The sequence below is a fragment of the Danio aesculapii genome, chromosome 1, assembly GCF_903798145.1.
Source record: "Danio aesculapii chromosome 1, fDanAes4.1, whole genome shotgun sequence".
Taxonomy (NCBI): Eukaryota; Metazoa; Chordata; class Actinopteri; order Cypriniformes; family Danionidae; genus Danio; species Danio aesculapii.
This window is the reverse complement of record NC_079435.1, coordinates 15,633,152-15,660,205: the sequence shown is the minus strand read 5'-3', so window position 1 is coordinate 15,660,205 and position 27,054 is coordinate 15,633,152. Positions and strand designations below refer to the sequence as shown.

Here is a 27,054-nt window from a genome sequence, read left to right as displayed (position 1 = left end):
TCAACCTGCAGTCACCACTTTATTTTTTCTTGTCTTTGGGGATTGGAAAAATCAGTCCTGTGATTCCTGTCCAATCAAATCTACATAGAAGTAAAGAGGTAAATCGCATGAACTACCTCAAGACATGGGCAATTTATAATTGCAGAAAACTGATTGGAAGCATTAAATGTGTCCCAGAAGATGTCCAAAATCTTTACACGCAATGACCCAGAGACGGTTTAGATGCTGATGAAAAAATAACAAATGTTTACTGTATGAAGTACTGGCCTTAAACACCCAGCAGGCACAAGACATTAACATGACGTCAGATTCAAGTTATACACCAACCTCATGGGGATGTTACATTTTGTTCGAAAATGAAAATCGGATTGACGTCAGAACCCAAAGTCAGGCCGACGCCAATGTCCAATGTCCAACCTAAAATCAATGTTTAATGATGTTACAGCTTGACGTTGTGTGGACGTTACCACTACGGCTTCTATTAGACGTTGGATTTAGGTTGCCATCCCTGACGAATAATTGTCAGTATTTGACGTCAATATTTAATGTTGGTTTAAGATGTTGGCTCGACGTTGGTTTTTGGTCACTTTCTAACACAACCTAAAATCAAAAATCAAAATAACATTGTCATTAGACACTGGCTAGACATTGAATTTTGGTCACCTGACGTCACAACCTAAATCTAACCTTATATTAACCCTTTATGAGGTTGTGTGCCTGCTGGGCAATAACTAAATGAACTACAGAATGTTACGTTTACACATGTCCACAAATTACATGTAAATGCATCAGTTCACAGCGTAATACTTACTACTCAATACTCTTGAGTACTTTTGAAAGGGCTATTTTTTACTCATACTTGGAGTAATATTCACAACAGATACTTTTACTCTACTTGCACTACATTTTTGGGGAAGTAATACTACTTTTACTTAAGTATGATTTTTCAGTACTGTTTCCACCACTGCCCACATTGTCTCCAGCACTAAGTGTCCTTTCCTGTGGCATATGCTCTTTGTTTTGAGCTTCTGTGGAGAGGTTGATAACTGTTTAATAAGCTGAAACTGTGACTGTTTTATGGATGAAAATAATAGTTAAGACTATAAACTGTTTGACATTTAGTTTCTAGTGTCAACATATTGTGAGATAGATGTAAGCCTGGAAACTTTTTTTAATCCAGGTTGAATTTAATTCTGACGTTTATTTTATTCACCCACTGTAACCATGGAAATAACACAGTGAGAAGTGAAGAATTATGAATGCAGTGTTTTTAATAAAGAGCATTCCAACCGAAAGGCACATGCAAGCTCATGCATTTGTTATTCAGCGATGTTAAAGAGCCTTTTGATTGAATAACAGAAATCATGTGAGAAAAGCTGAATTATGAGACTGCTGCCCTGTGTGTGTGTGTGTGTGTGTGTGTGTGTGTGTGTGTGTGTCTATGTGGGAAAAAAAGTCCTCACACATCAACTGAAACATCAAAAACTGACTGACGAGGACATCTGAAGTGTGCATCATTATTTGAAATGCTAATGATGTTTGAATATAATGCTTCAAAATGTCAACAAGACGTCCATATGGGTTAGTTTTAGAGCAATAATTTATATGAACACAGAGGTCTGTATTGTCAGTGTGTGTGTGTATTACAAAAAATTGGCAAAAATCCTCAAACAAATCTAAAGAAAAGGTGCACATCTGGAAAAAGTTGCTAGTTTGGAAGGGAGTGAGAAGACAGATGGAGAGAGAGAAAGAAAGAGCAGATACTGAGAGAAGGAACGAAAGAAAGGAAGACGTTAGAGAAAAAGAAAGTGGGGGAGAAAGGAAAAATGGGAAAAAAAGACAAGAGAAGGGAGGAGAAGAGTAAAATAGAGAGAGAGGAAGAGAGAAAGAGAGGGAGAGAAAGAGGTAAATGTACGCAACATCACAGTTCTTATGCATGGCAAACTTCAAGAGTTTGCACAAACGAACAGTCGACGGTTTTTAACACAGTGCTCAGAAAGGGGACAGAGGACAAAGCCCAGAAGGAAGCTGCATATTCCCTAAGAAAGGTAAGTACTGCACTGTTTAAACCATTGTATGCTGTGCACTATAAATGTAAAATATTTGTGCATTATGACAGCTTTTGATGGTGAAAAGTTTGAGAAAGTGACTTTTATTGACAATTTTAATATAGTTTGAAGTGATTTCTGTGTGAGTTTGACAATAAACCTGTTAATAAACTGCCAGTACTTTTTGTTATTTTACAGAATTAATTCTATAGGCTGTGTTATTTTGTATGCAATATTTCACTTCAAAATTCTATTAAAGTGTCAACAAGTCACTTTGTTAAACTGCAGAATTGAATTTTCAACTTCTAAGTAGGATAGAGCAGAGATAAAAGTCCCGTAATGGAATTCATAACCGTAAATAATGTGGAAAAAAGCCTATGTTAATTAACCGACATTTTTTTTACAACGTAGGCCAATTGTGTTCACTTGTATTGATGTGCCCAATAGTTTCACTATCATTCTGGATCCTTCGTGTCTGTCTGCTTTAGACGTCTAAAAACCAAATGTTTGTTAATGTGTTTGTGTCTGTTGTAAGGGCTTGATTGATATTCATGTCGCAAGTCTGTTGCTTCTCTCTGCATTTTAAATCCGTGTGTGATTTGAGAGAGAAAAAAAGTGTGAAATCCGACAGAAGTGTCCTGATCAAACATTAATCCTGTGATTTTTGGATTCTTGAGCACGTTTTAATCTGCGCTGCGCCCCGACGTGGAGACATTTTGAGAAACGCCTATACTGACTCGCTCTATCAAACACTATGATCTCGCAGTTCAATATTACGCAAAGCCCTCTCCCTCAAGACTATCTCTCGGTGTTTGAGTCACTTCACTTTCTTTTACATTTCCTGCAGATATTGTGCGAAATGTTACGATTTTATTTAAATGGTCGTGTTTTTAGCGGTATTTAATCTCACCTCAGAGCTTTCTGCACTTCTCACTGGCTCTTGTGACTCCGGCGCAAAGAAGATTTTCTTTCAAATTAACTAATTGAGTTTGCTGAGTTAGGTCAGTCACAAGACAATCAACCAGTCATCTATTTCCGCTCTGTTCTTGAACGAACTTGAGCTATTTTGTGAACCGATCCAAGTCATTTAATAGACTTAAAAAACCCTGTACACTCGTGTGATTCTTATCTGGAAAAGCATGATGCACTCTTTATGAACTGAATTATCTGTCTTGCTTTCTATTTCAATAAACAAGGACGTTTTGATATCAAATCTTTTGTTGGTCAAATTGATCTGAATCAGTATTAAAGGGGTAGTTCACACTGAGTATAGTTCACACTAAAAAGACAATTCTGTCACCATTTACTCATCTTTCAAACCTGTTTGAAATTCTTTCTTCTGTTGCACAAAACAAGATATATACTGAAGAATGTTGGTAAAAATCCTATTATGGAGGATGTCAATGGCTGCTTTTTCCCCAGTATATCTTATTTTGTGTTCAGGAGAAGAAAGAAATTCATAAAAGCTTACAACCACTTGAGTGCGCAAATGGTGTGGAAATCAGCTTTATTAACAATGCTAAGTGAATTTATGTCAATTTATAATTTAAGATAAAATGTTGTGGAAGGTAATTTATTCTGTACGTTTTTCCTAAGTGCAAATCTTTAATTTTCGGCATAATTAATTTATGCAAGAACAGAAAATATGCACCATAGAAAAACATGAAATATTGTCTGATAAAAGCATCTGCTAAATGCACAGTCTCAGACAAATAATTATTTACAAAATATTAATTTGATTTATTAACTCAACCAAACATAAAGTACTTCTGCAAAGAAAATTGCTGTCTGTTCCCAGCAAGCATACTGCATTTTCAGTTTACATGGACAAAACTGTGGTATAATTTTTTCCAGATTGGTATCAAAGGATAACAAACAGCTGGATCTGAATGAAGAATTCCAGAGAGTAGGAATGAGTAATAACAATGCAGAAATTAACAAAGATATGTTACTTTGGCCACACGAATAATCGAAGGCGATTTTCATGTGCATTTTGTCAGTAAAGTTGATTGTGTGATCAGCTGTAAATCTCCAGCACCTGCTATCAGAAAAAGCAGCCTTTACTACACAGAGCCATAGTTCACTGACAAGCTTAATAAAAATTGTGGACAATTTAATTGGTGCGATTCTGAAATTTTAAGATAATCAATTTGTGATTTGACAGCTGTTTTCATCCCTTCTCAAAGATCTACAGCTCTGTGTTGCTGCTACATCTGAAAGTACAAAAAAATATGACATTTAATAATATTGTTTACTACAAACTCACTTCATAGCTTCAGTCAAGTGTCTGAAATAAATCCTTCTGTGAGATGTTTCTGTTTTTGTGTGATTATAAGTTAAATGTTAAATTAGTATTAGTTTTTTGTTAAAAATATACAAATTTGGGTCATTAAAACCAGTTAAATATTAACAATAATATTTTACTGTAATTAACTGTACCTTATTTGTTGCAAGATTAAGTCAAGTGTATTTCTCTTGGTGGTTTTCACACACACCCACTTGTTTTTCTGAATTGTGTGGATATTTCTTAAGTTTTCAGTGTTTTTATACTGTACAAACTGCATTTTTACTCGTTCATAAAACTCAATCTGTATGATTTATGTCTTTTGAAAAATTAGGACATGGATCAATGTCCTCATAACTTACCTTTTCCTTGTCATACCCATGTCAGAATACAAATTTGTGTCCTGTATATCACAAAAACAAGCCCACGCACAGACGCACACAGTGCCTCTGATAGTAACTCCTAAAAATAAAAATGAGACAACAACAACAAAAACAGCCCTGGAAGGTTGCCTAAAGAGCAATGTACAAACAATATAGACATGAATGTAGATGAAACATAAAAGATACGATTATATAAAAATCTGGGCCCTTGCACTGAAATTTTAAATAGATCATCGTCCCCTAAAACACTTCTGGCTGTTTGTCCTGGAAAAATAACAAACTGCTCTCCCATGTGCCAGATGCATTGGCAGGGTCTGCATCTCTTGCTGAACACCAAGACTGTTGTTACTATTTGTTTTTACTTTGTGATATTCATACTCTACCTTTCAGACCCTTCTTTACCATGGCTGTTTTCACAACAATGAAAAATCTGATGGTGCCTTTGGTGGTTGTGGCATTCTTGTCCCCATGTCTTGGCATGAGCAACGAAGTGGATTATGGGAATTGGAACTACAGAGAGGGAGGTAAAAACCAATGAATAATAACTTAATACATTTCACATATGAATAACTATTAAGTGTTTAACCAAGCTTATATAACTAGATTTGCCTAATTTTTCCAGCTATATGACCTTCTTTCGTCTGGCATTTCAGATGCATTTCCAGACTGTTCTCTCAAGAGCAAAAAAGTGAATATTTTGTTTTGGTGCATTTTGATCACAAATTGATCATGTGTCTGGTCATTGTGGAGTAAGCAAGCATTTGATCTTTAATGGCTCTTATACAAAAAAAACTGATTTTGCTGCTTGTTCAAACAACTTATTTAAAATGAGGTAAAACTTGAGATTTTTTGGGACAACTTAATTGTTTTATGCTCAATCCACTTACATTTGTTAAGTTAATTTAATGGATTTGTGCTGGGACAACATGAATGAATTGTGTTTACAGTGCAGTCTCACAAGCAAATGTAACTAATATTATGTAATGTCAAAAAAAAGTTGCTCATTTGTACAAATTCATACACACAAATGAAACTATATATATAAAAAAACTCCTAACTCCTAACACTCCTAACCCTACCTCTCATTGGGGCATAAGTATACTAAAATGTACGAATGAGATTAAAAAAATAAAAAACAGCTAAAGAAATTTTACAAATGTATAAATATAAAGTGTTCAACCAAGCTAAGACTACGAGATTAGCCTAATTTTTCCAGCACGATCCCGCCTCTAATTGAACTACTTGTACATTAAGGTAGCATAAAAAAATAATAAAACACTCGTGAAGAAACTCAATACAGAGAGGTGTTATGTTTCAGAATTGTTATTGCAGAGCAACACAAACAGCAAGCAGAAATATAAATGCACAGAGCCGTGGGTCATGGCGATAGCTTGACGCATAAGTATAAACCAGCCTTAGTCTTCATTGGGAGATCATACTAAATCATACTAAAATGTACAAATGAGATCATACAAATGTATACAAATTACCATCTAAATCAAAATGTTACGAGTTGTTGTGAGATTGCATTGGGTTTTGTCATAGAAATGCATGCAAAAAAGTATACAAAATGAGTATACATACCACACAACATTAAATCACTGGGTATATGTAAAAAACTGGGTCAGTCTGGATTAGATGTACTTCAACACATTTGTTCAGATATACAGTTTTCGCCAACGTAGGCTCATTCTGAAAACGTAGCCCTATATACATTTCTGGAGATAGCGAATTATGTAGCCAGAAGTGCATATGGCTGCATTTTGTCTTCAAAACAAACGCTACGTGGCTTTCCACGTATGTCGGAGGATTAGAGACTCACAGAGGAGTTGACCATGACGACAGGGTTCGATTCCGGTGAAGAACGGTTTCAGAAAGCAGGCAAAAACAAAAGTTGAAAAATAAAACAAGCAAGTAAATAATAGTGTGAGAATGTGCTAAAATCTGAAAATCAGGCTGCCGCGAGGGCTTTTCTTTTTCTGGATTGCTTTAAAAAATACTGTCGGTTTGGGTTTAGGGAAGGTGGTAGGTGCTGGTCAACTGGTTCTTTTTAAAACACTATCGGTTGGGTTTAGGGAAGGAAGAGGGTGGGTCAGTCGATCCGTCAGTCAGTCAGCCAGTCAGTCAGTCAGTCGACAGCAGCCTCTTGTGGATTTACATGAGAACAACAGGAGCGAGTGGCACCCGTGAGAGAAATTTGAGATCTGAAAAAGTGCACACAGTGGCCACTTGTGGATTCGCGAAAACAAAAACTGCAAAAAAACTTAGCTCCTGGAACATATTTGGCGCTCTTCAGAAATGTATATCAGGGTACGTAATCAGAATGAGCCTGTGTTGGATTTCGCCAAGCTAATATTAAATTTTAAGCACGCCGCTGACATAATAGATCTGGCTAAATACAAAGAGACATCTCCTAATGTGCACACTTTAAAGCTAAAGCTCTGTACTCCAGTGAGAGAAACCTGATTAAAATGGTTGTGAACTATCAGACAGCCTCTTGTCTTGTGGCAGCCTGCCTTATTAGAGACTAACCTCATTGTCTTTGCCCTCACGCCAGCGGAGAATGTGAACGTGGCCAACATACGCAGCGTGACTCGAGTGTTGGACGCCTGGGGCAAACGCATATTCAAAGATATCAAGACCCTTTTACACTCACAGCCCAATGCCCTTCTGCCAGACTATTCCAGGTAATGACCTGCATTTCCAAAGCCAAATGCACTGCTACAACTTCTTTCAAGCGTATTGACGTGCAAAGCAATTAGTGTAAACAAACCAGCAATATTTTAATAATCTGCTTTTCCTGCTGTATCTCTCTTTGCTATGTTCACTAACACTTTCTTGTCTTGCAAACCTTCACTTAACAAAGTTCTTTTTTGCACATGAAAGCTGCTTGTTGGGCTGTTTTATATAAACTAGAAAAAGGCACTGTCCTTTGGGGGTTTGTTATCCTGAAGTCGGCAGTTTAACAGACTTACTCTCTGAGCCCTAAGGAGACTGTTTTTGTGAAGCTGAATCTAAGCTACAAGCATTGAAACAGCACTTAAAATGCCAGAAAGGGGATCCTCGGGCAAACACATGCTATCCGAATTACTGGAAGGAAAGGGGAATAATGAAGCCAGGCCTCGATGTTAATTCAGAGCGAAACTGTCAAAGCCGGTCTCTCTTGTCAGCTGTCCAGTGTCTCACAATGGTACATTGAAAAGTCATTTGAGAGAGAGAATTAATGCGATACAAAAAGCTATCAGCAAAAGAAAAGTAGTTTTATTCTTTATTTGGGATTTCATTTTATTACACTATAATTGACAGTTATTATAGTGGTGGGAAAACAGCATTTAAGGTTCCTCTGAAATCCAAATGAAAAGTTTTCATTATGCTAGTATTAAAATCTGCGTTAACTGAAAGTTGCTGAGACTCTTATTCCAGTGTGTTGATTTACTTCTAAATTAAATGGAATATTGAGTAGTGGGTTGGGCTTTCTTTGTGCATTAATAGCCCCTTTCACGAATACAGACTTTTCCGGAAAATTACCAGCAATTTTCTGGAAAGGGATCATGTGTGAACGGGCCCTTTTTGAAAATACCAGTAAATTTGTTCTGGCAATTTTCCGGAAAGAGAAGTTGTAACATTACCGGTAATTTCCCTGAATGCTGCTCTGTGTGAACGCGGAAGGAAAGTTTCTGGAAACGGCGCTTTCATGTTCAAAACGCGCTGACGTGAGTAGTCTTTTCCAGTCAATTAGAACATTCAGATGCATTCACATCCGCGCTGTTAATGAAATTAAAAGCCTTTGAATATTCTTCTAGATACTTTAAGCTGCTAGATGTTAGTCAGATAAAATTTCTATGTTAATTATTAGTGCCAACTGTGGAAAAACGTATCGATAAAATGCTTATGATAACCCACTGTTTGTTAACCTGAAAGCCCTGCATGTGGTGCTCGTGCACGTAAAGGAGTGCTCTAGTGAGTGCTAGCACACAAACAAATGCACATCTCGGCATTGCAAAAGTGTTCCTCATGTTTACATCAAAGTTGTTCACAATACTTATTCATCCACAGAATTTGTAATGTAGTCAAATATGTAAACATTTAGCCGAGGTTAGCACTTGTGTCATTGGATGTCTCTGGGCCAAAAGCAGCTGCATGAATGCTAAAGTTTTAAATAAAAGTGAAACTACCAACAAACGCCCGACCCCTATAATGTTTACAAATACATGCTCAGCCGTTTAGAGGCCATTTCTTGTTAATGATGTCAGAATTTACTGGTATTTTGGAATGGATGTGTGAATGTTTTTTTGTGGAAAAATTCCAGGAACGTCCTTGCCTGTGGGAACAGAGTTTTTTAATTTACCAATAAATTCGTTATGGAAATTTTCCGGATATTTACCAGTATCAATGTGTGAAACGGGCTATTCCCTCATAGCAAACTAATGGTAAAATGAGGCTAACGATGACATGGCTAACGATATTAAAACACAGTTGGAAGTCCTCAATTTGACATTAACAGAAGGATAAAAGGCAAAAGTAAATGGTCAGACTTTGATATGCGATTACCAAAATATGCCATTTGTTTTCAGTGGATTAATTGCACAGAGTAATTATTTACCTTAAGAATAACAACTTGAGCGAGTAAAATAAAAATAGTAATTTTTGATTTCATGCAGACTTTAAGGTTATCTATAAGCTAGTGTTCCAAAATAAAGACAAAAGTCAGAAATAGAAAATATAAGATCAATTGCTCTGTAGTTTATAAAGTGTTCGGCTACCAACTAGTCATGACTTAAACAGATAACATATTATTATTATATTTTGGATGTTTCCATGAGCTCTCTATATAGCAATATTTACAGCAGATTGCTTTAAGATGTGCAGCATTAGAGAATTAAACATACAAAACCAGCCTGATCTCACGAGGAAATGTAACTATTTTACGTTTTGTCAGTTTAGTGGCTAATTCGTACAAGTTCAGTTGTACGAAAATGTACCATTTTAAAAAGGAGTCGTGGCACCCAACGCCACCCCTAAACCTAACCTTCATTGAGGGATGAGCAAATCATAGCAAATTGTATGATTGAGATTGTACGAATTCATACGAATTAGCCACTAAATCAAAAAGTTACGAATTTGCCGTGAGATTGTGTTGGAAAAACAGTGTCAGTTTTGCTTTTAATTTATCAGTTCAACGTTATCATAAAGACTATTTTCAGCGTTGATTTTTTTTTACTTGCAAACATCTAACATCCATGAAGTGAACTGAAGAAATGAACTGGAGGACATTTACATGCATACAAAAAGGCGGAGCTTCAAAACCACACCCATCTATTGAGTAATCTTCATAGACCAATGGTAATTTCAATTTGAAAGTTCATTCATTAATTTTCCTTCAGCGTTGTCCCTCATTTATCAGGAGTTGCCACAGCAGAATTAAATATTCTGGTAGATGTTTTACGCAGCAGATGCCCTTCCTGCCACAACCCAGTACTGGGAAACACCCATACACACTCACATTCACACTCATACTACGGCCAATTTAGTTTCTTCAATTCACTTATAGTGCATGTCTCTGGACTATCGGGGAATCCTGAGAACCCGGAGGAAACCCACACGAACACATGGAGAACATGCAAACTCCATATAGAAATGACTCTGCTGGGACTCAAACCTTTCTTGCTGTGAGGCAGCAGAGCTAACCACTAAGCTGTAATTTGAAAGTGATTAGAAAGTTTTCTTTTCCTTATGAAATTTGTTTTGGCATTTAGCTCCAAATGACGTTCATTTACCAATTTAGCTTATTTTCATAAATCATTAACCTATACTGACACAAGAAAAACAAGTGTAAAGTAACTAATAACGTGTTTATGGCAGGACGTTGAATGCGTTAAAGAAAATGTATTAGAGATGGCAGAAGACTATTTTGGAGTAGTTTCAAAAATGTTATAGAGCAAATGAGCTCCAAAATAGAGTAAATTGTGAAGAAAAGACCTTTTTCCTTTTTGTTAATGTTCTGAAAGTGGCAGGACTGGACATTTGTCATAATGTGGTGTAGAAAGGACTCGTCATTCTATGACACAGAGCTTTTTAACACACCTGGAGGCAATAGCGTTGTGACCTTTAGAGATTTTGAGAGGCAGGCCTTGGCCAGGAGCACCAGAAGCTCAGCCTTGTCATATTAAACTACATCCTGTTAATGTATGTTCTTTGACTTACTGACCTCACATTCTAGTACGCTAAAGTGAATGTGAAATCTCCTTATTCACATCTCTTAATCACAATTGACAGAAGCTTAACTCTAAATAATGCCAAGCTAAGTCAAGCATTTTGGGTTGTGCACCTTATAAAAACTGCAGTTTGTTACTGATACAGAAATGAATACAGATACCTGCTTACCTTTTGTTTTGATATATTTTTTTATATCTATTTCTTTGGCTGTGCAGAATTAATCAACAGTGAGGGTCATAGTTAATTATGATTATTAAACTAATACCAAACACACAATATGCCTATTTTTTGAGTGATAGGCACTGGGTTTAATCAGTGAGTCTATTTATAGATTTGCTATCTGGTGTCTAAAATCACTACTCAGCCTGCTTCACTTAGTCTGTTTTCTCCCTGAACAATGACGCAAGTTACTATGGCAATTCTCATTCAATAGGAATGACCTACAGTGCCGTCACTTTTCACAATAACAAAAATAGAAGATCATTACTGGAAAATTTCCTATACCTGAAAAGCATGTTTCCCCTTCTAACACACAAAAAACAACAACATAGTCTATCCATAACATAACACACTGAAAAACTGATTTGTTGGATTTACACATTTTTTAAAGGTAAGTGGTTGCAAACAATTTTTAAGGGCTGAATTTAAAGAAACAAATGAAGTTTAACATTACTAAATGTAATTTGTTTGTTTACATTCAGCCCATATAAAATGCTTGCAACCACTTACCTTAAAAAAATGTAAATCCAAATAATCATTTTTTTCAGTGGCATAACATGAGCTTTACTTTCTTTTTATGATACTAGTCGTCATCACTCACTTCATACCCAATGCACTTTAACACAAGACACTCAACTGTCTGTGTTTGAATTTGATAAGGTTAACTATTTTGTTATTCATCTTCCTCCACCTCCCAGCAGAAACACAACGTCATAAGATGCTAATATTAGGTTAGATTTAGGTTGCCAGCGTCTAAGGACAATATTATTTTGACGTCCAATAACAATGTAAAATGTTGATATTTTGTTGATTTTAGGTTGTTTTGGAAAGTGTCCAAAATCCAACGTTGCGCCAACATCTTAAACCTATGTCATGTTGACATTAAATACTGACATTTATCCGTCAGGTATGGCAACCAAAACCCAATGTTTAATAGATGTCATATTGGTAACGTCCACACAACGTCAAGCTGTAACATCATTAGATGTTGATATTTTGTTGTGTTTAGGTTCGACGTTGGAAAGTCACCAAAATCTGTCCAACATTGGACATTGATGTTGGTCTGATGTTGGGTTCTTACGTCAACCCGATTTTCATTTCCAAACAAAATGTAACGTTCCACGATGTTGGGGTACAACGTCAATCTGACGTCATGTGTCTGCTGGGCTATAACTAAAAACTGGCAACTGCTGAGTGTGCATGAAGTGTTCAACAGTATACTTTGTTTTATTCCATGAAAAACATCATCAGGCTATCTAAAGTGCACTTTATCTTTTTGGAGTTGTAAGCATAAACACGCTACTTGGCACTTGCACATTGAATAGTGTAGACTAGCTATAAGTAGCCTATTGGCATGCACTTAAGACTGGTTTGGATGTCTGAGTACATGCAAAAGATGTCATGATCCACCTTACTTTTAACATTATTGGTAATATATTACACTCTTGAGTCACTTTTATTTAAAGTTATTCAATTTGTAACTTTGTTATTTTATGCAGTGTTGAAAGTATGCATTGATATGTTTGCATTATTTTTTAGATTAGCTAAAATAAGCTTAAGATTGTAATATGTCATTTGTAAAAGTAACATTACTCAACACTATTTATTAACACGATCTGTGCTGCCATTTGTAGGCTAAACTGGAAGAAGCGGCTTCCAGTGTCCTTTCCATTATGGGAAACAAATGTATTTCTATCGTATCACTCTATTATTGCAATCATAAACCAGCTTTGGTGGCATGGTGTTGCAGTGGGTAGCACTGTCGCCTCACAGCAAGCGGGTCACTGGTTCAAGCCTCGGCTGGGTCAGTTAACATTTCAGTGTGGAGTTTGCATGTTCTCTCCATGTTTGCGTGGGTTTCCTCCGGGTGCTCCGGTTTCCCCCACAAGTCCAAATGTGCTATGGGTGAATTGGGTCTAAATTGTCTGTAGTGTATGTGTGTGAATGAAAGTGTATGGGTGTCAGCTGGAAGGGCATCCGCTGCATAAAATGTGCTGGATAAGTTGCTGTTCATTCCGCTGTGGCGACCCCATATTAATAAAGGGACTAAGCTGAAAAGAAAATGAATGAATGAATAAACCAGCTGCTTCTAACACTATTAGTTTTACTGTAAGCTTTAATTTTACAAAGTGGCTACTGGCTAATAAACCTTAAATATCACACATTCAAGATGAATATGAAATTAGGCAACACTTGAATTAATAATACATAATGAATTTTGTACTATTTCATACTTATTTTTTATATGACAGACCCCTGCAGAAATGGACAAATAAACATCAATGCCTGCACTTTCTCTCTTCAAGTTTTCGCACACACAGACTCACTGTTTTGTTCCTCTCAGGGTTCGTCCTCTCTCGGAGTCTCTGAATGATCTCTTCAGGGAAGTTTCACATTTACAGAGACGCATCACAGACCTCAATAATCGCCTCTCGACCCTGGAGCCCTTCCTCCGCCAGCACGGGTACCGGGAGGAGGGGGAGGACGGAGGGGACGGCAGGGGCCCGGAGAGCGCAAGGGCCGGGCCGAGTCAAGCGACGTTTCCGCGGCGATACACGGTGCGAGTCGTCCGTCCTGTGAACCGGGCGCTGAGAAGCAGACGGGTGAAAGTGATCCAAAACAGAAAGGTCAAATCGAGTGAGAGTGAGAGGTAGATGGAGAGATGGAATATTTGCAAATATTATCCTCAGATGCATTAATGTTGTTATTCAGGATTGGAAATTTAATCTTTATATTAGACGTGTATAGGCTATATCTGCTTTTGTCCCTCACGTTCGGGGCCTAAAGGTGCGATTAAAGTTCCCTCACAGAATAAAACAAATGTTGGGGATGTTTATTGTAGAAACTTATCCAGCAGGAAAGAGTAAACACAAACCACCTTCCTAACAGGACCATAAGCTACAATCAGTTATCAACTTCTGTGGGGATTCTTTAATGAAATATTTGGTATCCAGAGCCATGTGTGGGAATAAAACACTTTAAATATTTCTGTCAATTCTGTTTTATTTTTACGTACCCTTACTAAAATAAACCATGGTTTTAGAATAAACCAAACACAACAACATTAAACAATATCACGAATTGACTATTTTGATAACCATTGTATAACTATGATATATTTGACAAAATGGCAAATGTTTGTACAAATGGTAATCAAAAATCATTATTATACTTTTACTATAAAAAACCATGGTAAGTTTTCATATGGGGTAAACCTAATGGGTTGGTTGACACTTGAATAATCATAATGTCTGAGGATTTTTGAGGCACAGTGCATGTACCTGTAAATATAGATGTAAGGCTAATGAATTATTAAAATGCTGTCATATACTCTCCATGTGTCAAACATTCCTATTTACATGCTATTCATAAATAATGCAAGTCAGTCAGCATTATTTCTCACACGCTTCTAAATAGCCTATTTTATTAAAATATGATTTAGGCAATTATGAAACCATCATTACAAACCATACACTAACCCCGGAATATATCAAATACACATTAAATGTAATTCGTTTGTAAATAATTTGTTTGTTTGTTTTTTAAACTGAGTAATAAATGTAGCAGCGGTATATCGAGTCAAATCAAATATCGAATCAATCCAATACTGATCTCTGAACATCTGCACTGAATAGCAAACAATAGTTTATAATGTCTCGTCTGACTTTAACGCAATATTACATTTTGGACTTGTTTTGTTATCTTATGTAACAGACAGAATTACAATTTTTAGAGCTGAGAGGATGTAAAGCATAGCGCCACTAGCCTCCAGATGTGATGGAGCTGGTGTTTTGTGACTCCTGCCACAGGGTGGCAGTGTTGTGACGACATTCAATGCGCGTGGCGTTTGGAAAGCGTCTGACGTCTGTGTGTCAGTGATTTTGGTTGCCACAGGACCGTCTAGCGTTGTAATAACCAACTGAAGTGGATATTTGGTGAGTATTTTGTGTTGGTGAGGGTGGGAGACTATATTGTGTGCGCATGGCCATTTAAATATAGGCCTGCAGTTTAATTTATTATTCGGTTAATAGAAACTTTTAGCACCTCTACTAAAATGTACATATTAATTGTTATAGTAAAAATTGTTATATTAATAATTATTAATGTATACTACAATTAAGAAGGTAATTTCTTTGTGTTGTGACGACATTCAATTCGCGCCACTTTGGAAAGCGTCTGACGTCTGCGTGCCAGTGATTTTTGGTTGCCACAGGACCGCTTGGTGTTGTAATAACATACTGAAGTGGACATGGGGTATATGCACACAGACTTTTAATTTTCATCCAGCCAGCTTCCGGTGAACTGTTTTCCATTACAAAATGGCCATGATTAAGACCTGTTTTCTTTAAAAAATAAATGTTCTTCAAGGTTAATAGCTAGATATTTAATATAAAGTGGGTCTTAGACCAGACAAGAAGCACTGCATTAAATTCCATTTGTCCTTGCTTTCTCTTTAAAATATGAAAATTTCTTTTGAATGGAGTTTCTGCGCTAGCCTGCTTGTACTGAAGGCGATAGCGGTTACACAGTCTATCATCTCATTTTATGCTTGAACAACTAAATGAATGCTTAAGTCTATTTAACTGATTGTATTTCTATTACATTATGATGTCAATGCTGTAAAGGAACCTTATAAACTTTAAAATAGTCACTGTTACCTTTCACTGGAAGTTTACTGTTGGCTGAAAAACACTACCTGTGCATATACCCCATTTGGTAAGTATTTTGTGTTGGTAAGGGTGGGAGACTATAAGGGGTGCGTATACATAGGCCTACAGGTTCATTTATTTAATTCTGAGAAACTTTTAGCACCTCTAAGTACTAAAGTGTCACTACAGAAACATGTTTACATATTAATAATTGTTATATTAATAATTATTAACGTTTACAACAATTATTAAGAATGAAATTTCTTTACTGATAAGTCCTATTTTATGATATTAAGCTACTAATTCCTTTGTGAGTTTAAAATTTCACATTTTCAGTTAGAATTGCAAGAAATAACGATAATGTCAGAAAAATGTCAGAATTACAATAAAAATAATTTCAATAATCAGTTGAGATAAATCAAAATTTCTGAAACATAATCTCAAAACAGTTTTTTTTCTCTCTGTGAATTCCAATATCTTGAAGTTCTCACTTCCCCTATGAGTTAATACCTCACAATTTATTTTCTCGGATTTTTATAGAAATAGTTCACTCAAAAACAGTTTACTCACCATTTAGTCACCCTAACGTGGCTCTAAACATGTGTTTATTTCTTTTGTTTAAAAAAAAAAAATTCTGAAGAAGGTTGGAAACTGGTGTTACGGTTTAACTGGTGACTGTGTTAACTAGTGACCCTTTCCAAATGTAAACTGTTTGCTGTTTGTTTGTAAACACGTTTGCTGATTGGCAGATTCATCACAGCAACAAAACATGTCCATACTAAATAAATATTCTTATTACTTGGTGTCAGTGTCATTGTAAACATGATTGATTTTAATATTAGTGTGGCAAAACAGTATATAACCAAAATTAATCTTAAAAAAAAAATTACATGTGAACTAGCTGGCGATGCAGTGGCGCAGTAGGTAGTGCTGTCGCCTCACAGCAAGAAGGTCGCTGGTTTGAGCCTTGGCTGGGTCAGTTGGCGTTTCTGTGTGGCGTTTGCATGTTCTCCCTGCGTTCGTGTGGGTTTCCTCCGGGTGCTCCGGTTTCCCCCACAGTCCAAAGACATGTGGTACAGGTGAATTGGGTAGGCTAAATTGTCCGTAGTGTATGAGTGTGTATGGACCTTTCCCAGTGATGCGTTGCAGCTGGAAGGGCATCTGCTGTGTAAAACATGTGCTGGATAAGTTGGCGGTTCATTCCGCTGTGGCGATCCCAGATTAAAAAAGGGACTAAGCCGAAAAGAAAATGAGAACTAGCCCTTCAAGTTTATATCATGGGTTTCTGACTCTTATACTTCTGAGTTATAAGAAAAGCTGAATTGTTAACGTTAGATGTAAACGTCAGAATTGTGTGAATCGCAGTTAGCTTTTTTAACTAATTATTTTTATCCTCATGGAAGAAACGGACTTCTATTATCTTTCCTCATTTAAATGAACATGAACGGTTCGACTTGCCGTGCCTTATTAATTACTTTCTGAATCTTTCCATTCACGACTCCCTCTATCTGTGTATCTGTCAGTTGTTTCTTTAGCTTCCCCGCGTGCGTTTAGCTCTCTTCATCTCTCTCTCTCTGTCGCCTTGGACACGTGTGGGTGTTGCATATCATCTGTACTTGCTGTTTTTATGTTATGTGTCGTAGAACCCAAACCGAGACACAGTAAACTACACATATCTTTTTTTATTCTCTCCCCTTCTCTCTCTCCCTGCCTCCATCTCTCTTTCTTTCTCTAAAGGTCCAGTTGCTAGGTAACAGTTAATTGTCAAGAAATAGTTACATGTGTTGCAATGTATTCTGTGATTGGCTGCTTGAAGGAAGCGAGAGAGAGAGAGAGAGAGAGAGAGAATATGAAAAAGAGAGTGGGGGAGTGAGACAGGAATAGAAAGAGTAGGTTTGTGAAATATTGAATTGCAAATGGTTTTAAAATAAACAGCTATTAGTTTAAAAATAAATACAACATTTTCACGATTGAAAACATTTTGACCATTTCTCACGTAAATCGATAATCAAAATAGGTTCGAAACTAATCAAATAGTACAGAATGAGATGTACACTCTTAAAAAAAAAGGTTATTTGTTGGGCATAACTAGTTCCACAAAGAACATTTACATGTGTGAAAAACCCCAGGATCTAGTGAAAAATGATTAAAATGTTCTGCAAACTATGAAAATTTGTTTTTTTATGAACCGTTCACTGCCAGGTTCTTCTTTGAAAACGTCATTTTGGAAGCTTCATTTTTAAGAGTGTAAAATCAATGACATCAGTACTTTGCTCACACGTTATGATGAGATGAACCTGATACATCCAAGCAAACCCCAGAGTATCAGAAGCTCTTCACTTGCTGTCAATGTAATATGCTGAAAGAAGCACATACAGTAGCAAACCAAAAAATTGTGACACACACGCATATAAACACACACCGCAAACCAAATGAGATTCATATTTGTTACTCGTAGACACTATAAAATGGAGTATCAGCATCTCCTCTCAGATTCATGAACCATCCCATGTAGTTTATAGTGAAAAAAGGCTCTAAAGAATTATTAAAATGTTCTTCAAATTATGAATTTTTTTTCTTTGATGAACCGTTCACTGCCCAGTTCTTCTATGAATATTGAATACTAAGAGTGTAAATTCAATGACATCAGTATTTTGCTCACATGTTATGATGCGATGAACCTGATCAGAAGCTTTACTTCACTTGCAGTCAATGTTATGCTGAAAGAAGCACATAGGAAACCAAAAAAAAGAAGAAAAATGTGGCACACATATAAATACACACAACGCGAATCAAATGAGATTCATATTTGGCACTTGTAGACACTAAAAAAAGGAGGATCAGCATTCAGATTCTGGAAATGTATGGAAAACAACAGAGGACTGTAGGGCTTGAGATCTCTCCCTTTTATTTTGTTTTTAGTCAACACTGTTTTGTACAAAGAGACAGAAGAATATATCTTAGCACTTGTTTTCACACTGTGTCTGTATTCTCAATAGCTTAAGTATTGTGAAATGTCTCATTAAATTATTATTGTAGCCTTAACACGTAATCTCTCTCTATACAAAAACAGAAAAAAAGGAAAACAATTTCTGTCATATTTACAGAATCTGTACAATTGTGGTTTCGAAGTAACATTGAAAATAAGTGGTTAGAATACAAGAAGGACAGAATTAAAGACAACAGAGGTGTACATTTTGTCTTGAATTCTGGTTCTCGGATGCTATTAGAATGGCACTGTGCTCCTGGTCCAGTGGTCTAATAACGTTTTCCCCATGTGGCTATATAAAAAATCTTCCAGACAAAAAATGTATCTCAAATTTCAATATTTTAAATATTTGTCTCCATATATTAAAAGGCTATGGAAAGGGGACATCATTATTTACAGCAGAGATAATAGATAACCATTGCACTGTGCTCTGTTTCCTTCACACACACACACATACACACCTGCACGCACACATGCCCACTCGCACACAGAGGTAATCAAGCATATGATTTCTGATACACGTACAATCATATGTGACGTACCTTACTGGGGAGGGTGCTAAAATGACAAACCTAAAACTTGTGTATTCATATCCTTTCAGTAATCGGGAAAGAGACGAGAGGAGAAATAAAACCATGAAATAACACAGAACATTGGCTACTATCCCTCTTTCGCCCAGTTTTTCGGCCCACCACCCTTGTGTCTTCTGCTGCAAATGTCGTCTCGCACTAAACCTGTTGTCCTTTGTCGAATGATATTAGCGTGCTTTTACAAGGCCACATCTTCAAAAAATGAAATACAAAACTGGAAAGCTTTTCAGGACGAGCAAAGGCAACCGTCCAGACACGCAATCACACAATACTTCCGTTACACACAGTAGTACTATTAAAAATTATAGGCTCGACTCTCCAAAACACACAGAGTTTGGCAGGAAATGCAATGGTCGAAGTCTGTCACCACATCTCTAGCTCTTAAAAATGCCACGTTGTTCAGGTAGAACTAAAATGAGAAAAGTAGACCAAGCATAAAAAATCTTAAGGGTACTTGAAAATGGTACCATGCAAAGAAAGGTATCGTGAGAGCAAAAAAACCTTGTGCTAAAAAAATAGCTGTAGATTCAGGAATGAGCTTTAAAAATGATGCCTGCTGTGGTAATTCTCCAGACAAAACCTAGCGAGTTGTTACTCCATTTGAAAATATCTCATTTCATTAGAATCACCACATGTCCCGTATCGCCCTGAACCTGTATTATGCGCAGTTCATGAACATATTCACCCACAAAAAAGCAGGCATGATATCTAAAATTTGACATGAAAAGCTAAAGATATGGCAATAAATAAGTAAAAGACATGCATGCTTATCTTAAACACAAACCCTCACACAAGGACAACTGAGTCAAAAAAGAATGTGGCAAAAAAGTTAAGATAAAAATCCACAAATTGATAGCTATACATCAATTATAAACCAAATATTATAAATATTGTGCTTAAAGTGGAGATCTGTTCGCGTAACAGTTCATTCACAAAGGAAACGTAATCTGCAGTAAACACAACAAACTTCAAGTAAAGGATTTTATCTAAGCTGTGGGCCAAAAACAAGACAATGTCTTCAGACTGCCCTGTCATGAGTTAAAAATGAAAATTCTTAAATCGAGAGTCTTAAGTACTTGCAATGAACCTCACGTGGCTCCAGTTAAATGAGTTCATTGGTTTATTGATTTAGGTAATTAGGTAATTTAGTTAAATGATATGTTTGTTTTTGCCTGTGCCCATCCAAAAATTCCTGAGAAATGCCTCTACTTCAAGTGGGTATTAAAATGGCTAATTAAATGAAATGGTGTCATCCCTACCGTTATCATGTCTTAATTGATATTAAAATACTCTTGACTGGCATAAACTACAGTATCTAGAAAATCTCAGTTCTGTTGTGCAGGTACAGTAAATGATTGCATTTGGCTGAATAACAATAGGGTGGATGTATAAAATGTATGTGAATGTTTGTTGATTTTTTACTGATAAAATTTGCAGCAAAGTTGGGTTGTTGACCTTTAATTTAATACTTTTAAAATTCTAACTAATATGGTAAAACATAAATCTGTAGAATTACATCCTTTCTGTCTATTTACTGTACAGAGTGGAAAAAATGAATATTTACATAACAAAATGCAAGCATTTTCTGAGAATTTTGCAAAACCCTACATACTGTGCACTGGCATCTCCCTAAGGAAAGTACAGATAAGCATAGCTAATACTAACTAGGAAATAAATCCATAACACAGTTGTCATTTTTGCTGCTTGATCAAAGACTTCCTTTGGAAATGGGGGCAGTGGAGAAAAAATATCTGATTTCTGTTTCTGTATTGTAGAAAGCCATACAAATGTAGTGCTCTACAGCATAACTCTCAGGAAGTATACTGTGCATTGTACAATGCTGTGCAAATATAAAATATCCTGTTTCTATTATCATCATTTATTAGAATAGTAATTGAACTGGTTTTCTTTTGGAGATTAACACTACAAACACATTCAGGCTACTTTACGTCTCCTCAATGCTGGATATTCCATATCAGTGCTTATATCATTAAAAGGAAAATTTCAGAATAGCATGAATCATCCCTTGACAAATCTGTGTGCAGTGACCATAAAGTTACCATGGCAATATGACCTGTAAATCTGGTATTCTGTAAGTCTTGGTAAGGCACATAACGTGCTGTGTATTAAACCAATATTGTTCTTACAAACGGAACACTATAAAATAAATACAATTCCTTCACAATGATATCTCAAGTACAGTTGACGTACTTTGCAAATCATGCCTTGTACACACATTTTACAGCACTCCATACTGGTAAAATAAACTTGAATAACCAATAATTAAGAACCTTTATGGAATCCAAGTTTGTCTACAACTCGATTAACAATCAAATATAATCAACTGAGAAATCAAGTAAGCCTCCCGCTTAGTGGTTTGTTAACTAAAAATTGAAACTACAGTACAAATATATAACAGCATAAAACATCCAGAAACCAAGCCCAAATGGAACATCATAAACATTGTAATAATATATAATAATATTATTATCAAGAACATTATCAATACAATTATTGTAAGTTTTACCCTGTTGTTTAAAAAGAGTAACTGATTTCCATCCGAGATCGTACAAATTATTGTACACTGTTGTCTCCATCTGAATTGGCCACTATTTGATGTTAGGAGCAGGGAAATTGTGAGATATACAAAAAAGAGAACAAAAAAAAAGAGAGAAAAAAATAACAAGAGAATAAAAGAGAGGAATGAACAGGCTTTTTCCCCCAAATCTCAACTTTTTCGACAGTGGGCAGGTCCCCTCGCTCTATTTACATACGTTTGCTTTGCAGCGCATGATCCGTGTAACTTAATGAAAGCATAAGTCAGTTCCTCCCACTCGGCTTCCTCTTCTTTCTGTGAGCTTGAAGGTACTAATTACACACTGCCTTTTCAGTTTTCTCTCAATCATCATTCTGTATGTCCGTTGGCTTATTTTCCAAATTTCTATCTGTTTCTGTCTTTCCTCTTTCAGACATCAGATTCTATACTGGAAAGCTTTTCGTAAACATGTCCATTGCTCGAGCCATTAAATGGTCTCTGTCCTTGACCCATTCCTAACCCATCCCTTGCTGACAGCAGCTTGTTGTTGCTAGGTCCTCCACCATGGTGGTTGCCAAGAGGCCCACCTAGACATAACTCCTTGGGGAACCGAGGGGCCACATTGGAAAGCACCCCAGAAGTTGCAGAGGCTGGCAAATAGGAAGTCACCCCCATGGAGCCCCGGAAGTCAGCCCGACTGTTGTTGAGGAGCTGTTGCTGCTGCTGCTGCGGCGTCTGTTGCTGCTGCGGCTGTGCCTGCTGCTTTTTGATGTAGTATGATTTGGCGCCGTGTAATAGACACTGGTCGTCGCCGAACGTTGGGATGAATGGGTTCTGGTTCACCTTATCTGGGTAGAGAGATTTAGACAAGGAGTAAGTCCCGACCCCTCGGGTACCGCCCACACCTCCTCCCATCATGCCTCTATCCCTGTCCCTCATGTCTCTCTCACCCACGGAGCGACGGTGCAACCCACCTTCACCCCCACGGAATAAGCTAAATGATGAACCCCCACCCTTCCCTCTGTCCCCAAAATATGATGTCTCCCGCTCCCCTCCCGCATACTGCTCAAACATCTGGGCGTAGGGGCTCGCGCCCTCCATGTAGCGGTCTTTGTCTTTTAGGCTCACGCTTCGGGGTGGAGGAAGCATTGATGCTCCACCACCGCCTCCAAACCCACCCATCCTGCCCGCCCCTTCCTTCTGCAGTTCTACAAATGTGTCATAAGAGTGCTGCCTGCGCAAAACCTTACCACCTGGGCCAAATTTCCGCCTCTGTACCTGGGTTTGGGCCCCTGTGCCTCCCCCTCCCTTTCCGCTCTCCAGAGGGTGCTTTCCCGCAATTTGATCCAGGAGGAGGTTGTCCTCACTAATGTCATACAAGTTGCCTGGTTTCTTGCACGAATCACACCGCTTGCAGGTGGCTGAACTAGGGCGGCTTGAGATTTGTCCACTCCCTCCACTGGATCCCCCAACTCCCCCAGCCGCTGGATAGCCCCCGGCCCCGCCTCCCCCATGCATGCAAACTTGCTTGCTTCCTCCACTTCCAACTCCTCCACTGTGGCAGCTGCGACATTCCCAATCCCCACCGGCCAACCCTCCCACCCCTCCGATGCCCTTTTCCCAGCATGCATGGCCCTGTTGCCCAGGTGATCCTCCTCCCATTCCACCCTTACATTCTGTCTTCTTGGATTTACCTTTCAGGAAATCTTCCATGGGAACCAAACTAGTGCACGCTCCCCCAGCACCACCGCTACTAACTACTCCACCGCAGCTGCCTCCGCCCAGTCCCACTCCTCCACCCATTCCAGGAGCATCACTTAAATCCAAATCCCATGGGGATGCGCCTTCCTTGGCTCGAAACTGGTCCACATAAAAGTCCCTCAAATTCTCTTTGTCTCTGAAGAGATAGGAGGTGCAGTTACCACCCCTCTGGCTCTTGCGCTCCACAGGTGGGGTGGCTGAGCGGTGTGCTTGTGTTGCTGGATGATGGTGGTGATGATGATGGATAGTGTGGTGGGGACGTCTCCTGAAGCCAAGCTCAATCTCATCCTGCTCACGGCGAGACTTGGCAGAAGCAGGTCTCTTTTTTAGGCTGTCCCTGTACTGCTTACGCCGTTTGCTGTGCCCTTCAAGGTTCCCGTAGGTCACAGTGTGAGTGGAAATATCTGACACGTCGGATCGAATGTTTCCATCGTCCCCTCCCGATCCCACCCCACCTCCCCCGCAGTACCTGTCATGTCCTGCAATAAACCCTGAACTGGATGCCCCACCCTTGAAGGAGAACTTTCCATATAGATCAGGCAGGCCAGACTTGAAGCTTGATTGCGTTGGGTGACCTGCAATCAGGTCAAACTTTTCCCTGTTCCGATGTGTCAGCGACTGCCGTGGCTGGGTGGTGAAGATGGGCGCTACCCCTCCCCCTAAACTGTCACAATCGTACCCACCCTCCAATGAGCTGGCACTCCCTAAGCTACGAGGTCGGTTAGGCAGGGGACCCGACATACCGAGAGCCAGTTCAGATCCCGTGCCCCCATGGTGGTGTAGGTAATGATCCTGGTACAGGTTGCTGTCCTTCAGGTGCAAGTTGCCAAAAGTCCTCTCCACCTCGCTTACATAGTCGCTGAACATGTTGTCCTCTGGTAGATACGGTGGAGGCTTGCAGTCTGAGTGGCCTGCTAGGCTGCGCCGGTGTTCGCTGATGTCATAAACGGCTGATTCACGGTGGCTGTAGTCCAGTGCGCTGTGAGGTGAACCATTGACCCCAGGCACAGAGGTCATGTTTTTGGCAGTACGCAACAAGCGGAGAATGTTGGAGTGGGTGTTGTTCATGTTCATCTTCATAGTGGCTGATGGTGAGTTAAGGGCTGATTTGTTCTCTTCAATCTGAACACCGTGGATACAACTGTAGATCCCCTATTGGACAGAAAAAAAGAACAAAAGCGAAAACAAAGGAAAAGAGAAGGAAAAATGTGGGATTAGATCACCATTTAATGAAATGTATAATTAAAACCTAACGTTAACAATTCTGATGAAAAGTTCAGATCAAACCTTTCAAGGCCAACCTTTCATTTCTAGGGATTCTTTAACAAGCCATGTTTAACATCAACAGTTTGTTCATCACTGTCTTTAATCCTCTGACATATATACAAGAGGAGAAAAAGGACAATGAAAAGTGAAAAATGAAAAGAGACAGAAAGAGTTGAAAGGAGAGAGAGGAAAATAGAATTTGTTTAAGAAAGAGAAACGGCAGGGGTGAAAAAGGTTGTGATTGATGATGACATGGTGACAGGGTTGCAGTAACTCTGTGGTTTTGACTGCCTATCAGTGTCTTCAATCAATGTGATTAAAATTCAGCTGCCACCACTGTGTCTACTTCTCTGTCTCTCCCCTTCATGACTGCCATGACAAATTAATTACATAATATTCTAATAAACTTCCACAGCTTATTCAACTGTGATACAGATTTACTGCATTTTAACCCATTTATCTGTGTTGGTTTGTCTGTGTTTTATCAAACTCATTTTTAATGGCTAATGTGTTATTGTGAGAAATACTTCATTGTCTTTTAAACTGTAAAGTGAATATCCAGACCTATTAAATGTTATGATACACTATTTTGTAATGTCTTTTAAAACTATTTAAGTAACATCAACCATAAAAACCTTTTCATTACAAATAATGCATGAAACGCATGTGGAATGAATAGAATTCTCCTAAAAACATTTCAAAGGCTAAAGGTTACTCTTCTACTGGCGATCGGTCCCTCTGGTGAGGCAACATGTCAGAAATGTTTCCTGTCTCGCTCTTAGTCACGCTTAGTGTCTATCCACTGCTGTGTATTTTTTTCCTCTTCTCTTTATCTCCTCTTATCTCCTCTACCTTCTGTCTTTTTTAACACAGGTCATCCTTCCCAGTGTGACTCTTATTCTCATTCATCTTCTGACCCTTCAATCCGATTGGGCTGAAACATATTCTCCATTCAGTGTTATCTCATTTCTCTTTCTCTTTCCTGCTTCCTCTTGAGGGGTGCCTTCCTCTTCATTTTGTCTATTGCCTTTTTTCGCCTCTATTCACTTTACGTTTTTCTTACCCGCACAACTGTAACAGTGCTTTAGACCTTCATCTACATCTCATAAGGAAATATATTGAGTTTAAAATCTGTTTCCTTTCTTGTAACTGGTTATACACATATTCCTTCTGGCTAACAGGTTAAAATAGTACTCGTTTTCCCCACAAGACTGAATAACTTGTGAACTCAGGTATAGCCAGGTTTAAGTCATTTGCTAATTTGGTCACATAAGCTGATATTCACTCTGTGTGTTCATTCCTGGCATTATCTGGGTCATGGCACCACTCCAAATTACTTGAGGCGTGTTTTGATGCCTCTGTGTCTAAAATGTGAGACTGCTGCTTTTGGCCTTCTTGCTCAAGATCAAGGGTTGGATTTCCAAATGTTGCATAAGCACAAAATGGGGATTGAAAAGTGTTTGTCCTGTACCACCCATAAATCAAAATTAAATTAAGCATAATTACATTTACAGTGCATCCGGAATTCGTATTCAAAGCGCTTCACTTTTTCCACATAATTATGTTACAGCCTTATTCCAAAAATGGATTAAATTAATTTATTTCCTCAACAATCTACACACAATACTCCATAATGACAATGTGAAAAGATTTTTTGAAATTGTTGCAAATATATTAAAAATAAAAAACCTGTAAAATCACATGTACATAAGTATTCATAGCCTTTGCCGTGAAGCTCTAAATTGAGCTCAGGTACATTCTGTTTTCACTGATCATTCTTGAGATGTTTCAGCAGCTTAATTGGAGTTCACCTGTGGTAAATTCAGTTGATTGGACATGATTTGAAAAGGCATACACCTGTCTACAAGGTCCCAGGGTTGACAGTGCATGTCAAAGCACAAACCAAGCATGAAGACAAAGGAACTGCCTGTAGATCTCTGAGACAGGATTGTCTAGAGGCACAAGGCTGGGGATGGTTACAGAAAAATTTCTGCTCTCAAAGTTCCAATGAGCACAGTGGGCTTCATCATCCATCAACCATTTGTGCAGCAATCCACCAATCAGGCCTTTATGGTAGAGTGGCCAGACAGAAACCGCATCTGAAGGACTCTCA

General features: G+C 38.0%; 2 protein-coding genes across 4 annotated transcripts in view; one reads left to right on the top strand and one right to left on the bottom strand.

Annotated features, from left to right (window-relative positions):
• The first annotated feature begins 1,779 nt into the window (after positions 1–1,779).
• Positions 1,780–14,145, top strand: si:ch211-243a20.3 (uncharacterized protein LOC100151507 homolog). Its single transcript, XM_056456693.1, has 4 exons — positions 1,780–2,048; positions 5,106–5,239; positions 7,273–7,402; positions 13,495–14,145. The coding sequence occupies exons 2-4, from the start codon at positions 5,119–5,121 to the stop codon at positions 13,802–13,804; spliced, it is 561 nt and encodes a 186-aa protein (XP_056312668.1). The 5' UTR covers positions 1,780–2,048; positions 5,106–5,118; the 3' UTR covers positions 13,805–14,145.
• A 4,527-nt stretch (positions 14,146–18,672) lies between these two features.
• Positions 18,673–27,054, bottom strand: part of grin2bb (glutamate receptor, ionotropic, N-methyl D-aspartate 2B, genome duplicate b) — a 193,285-nt gene continuing 184,903 nt past the window's right edge. For 2 of the 3 annotated variants that reach the window (XM_056456689.1, XM_056456690.1), the window contains exon 16: positions 18,673–24,827. In XM_056456689.1, coding sequence (XP_056312664.1) covers positions 22,344–24,827 — 2,484 coding nt within the window. In that variant the 3' untranslated portion in view covers positions 18,673–22,343. The remainder of the gene's footprint in view (positions 24,828–27,054) is intronic. The other variant, XM_056456692.1, reaches the window with a different exon arrangement.

Excerpts from the sequence above, each read along its gene's own strand:
- si:ch211-243a20.3 (XM_056456693.1), top strand. The coding sequence starts at position 5,119 with ATGGCTGTTTTCACAACAATGAAAAATCTGATGGTGCCTTTGGTGGTT. Across the intron at positions 5,240-7,272 it reads TTGGAACTACAGAGAGGGAG|CGGAGAATGTGAACGTGGCC; the intron begins GTAAAAACCAAT and ends CCCTCACGCCAG. Across the intron at positions 7,403-13,494 it reads CTTCTGCCAGACTATTCCAG|GGTTCGTCCTCTCTCGGAGT; the intron begins GTAATGACCTGC and ends TGTTCCTCTCAG.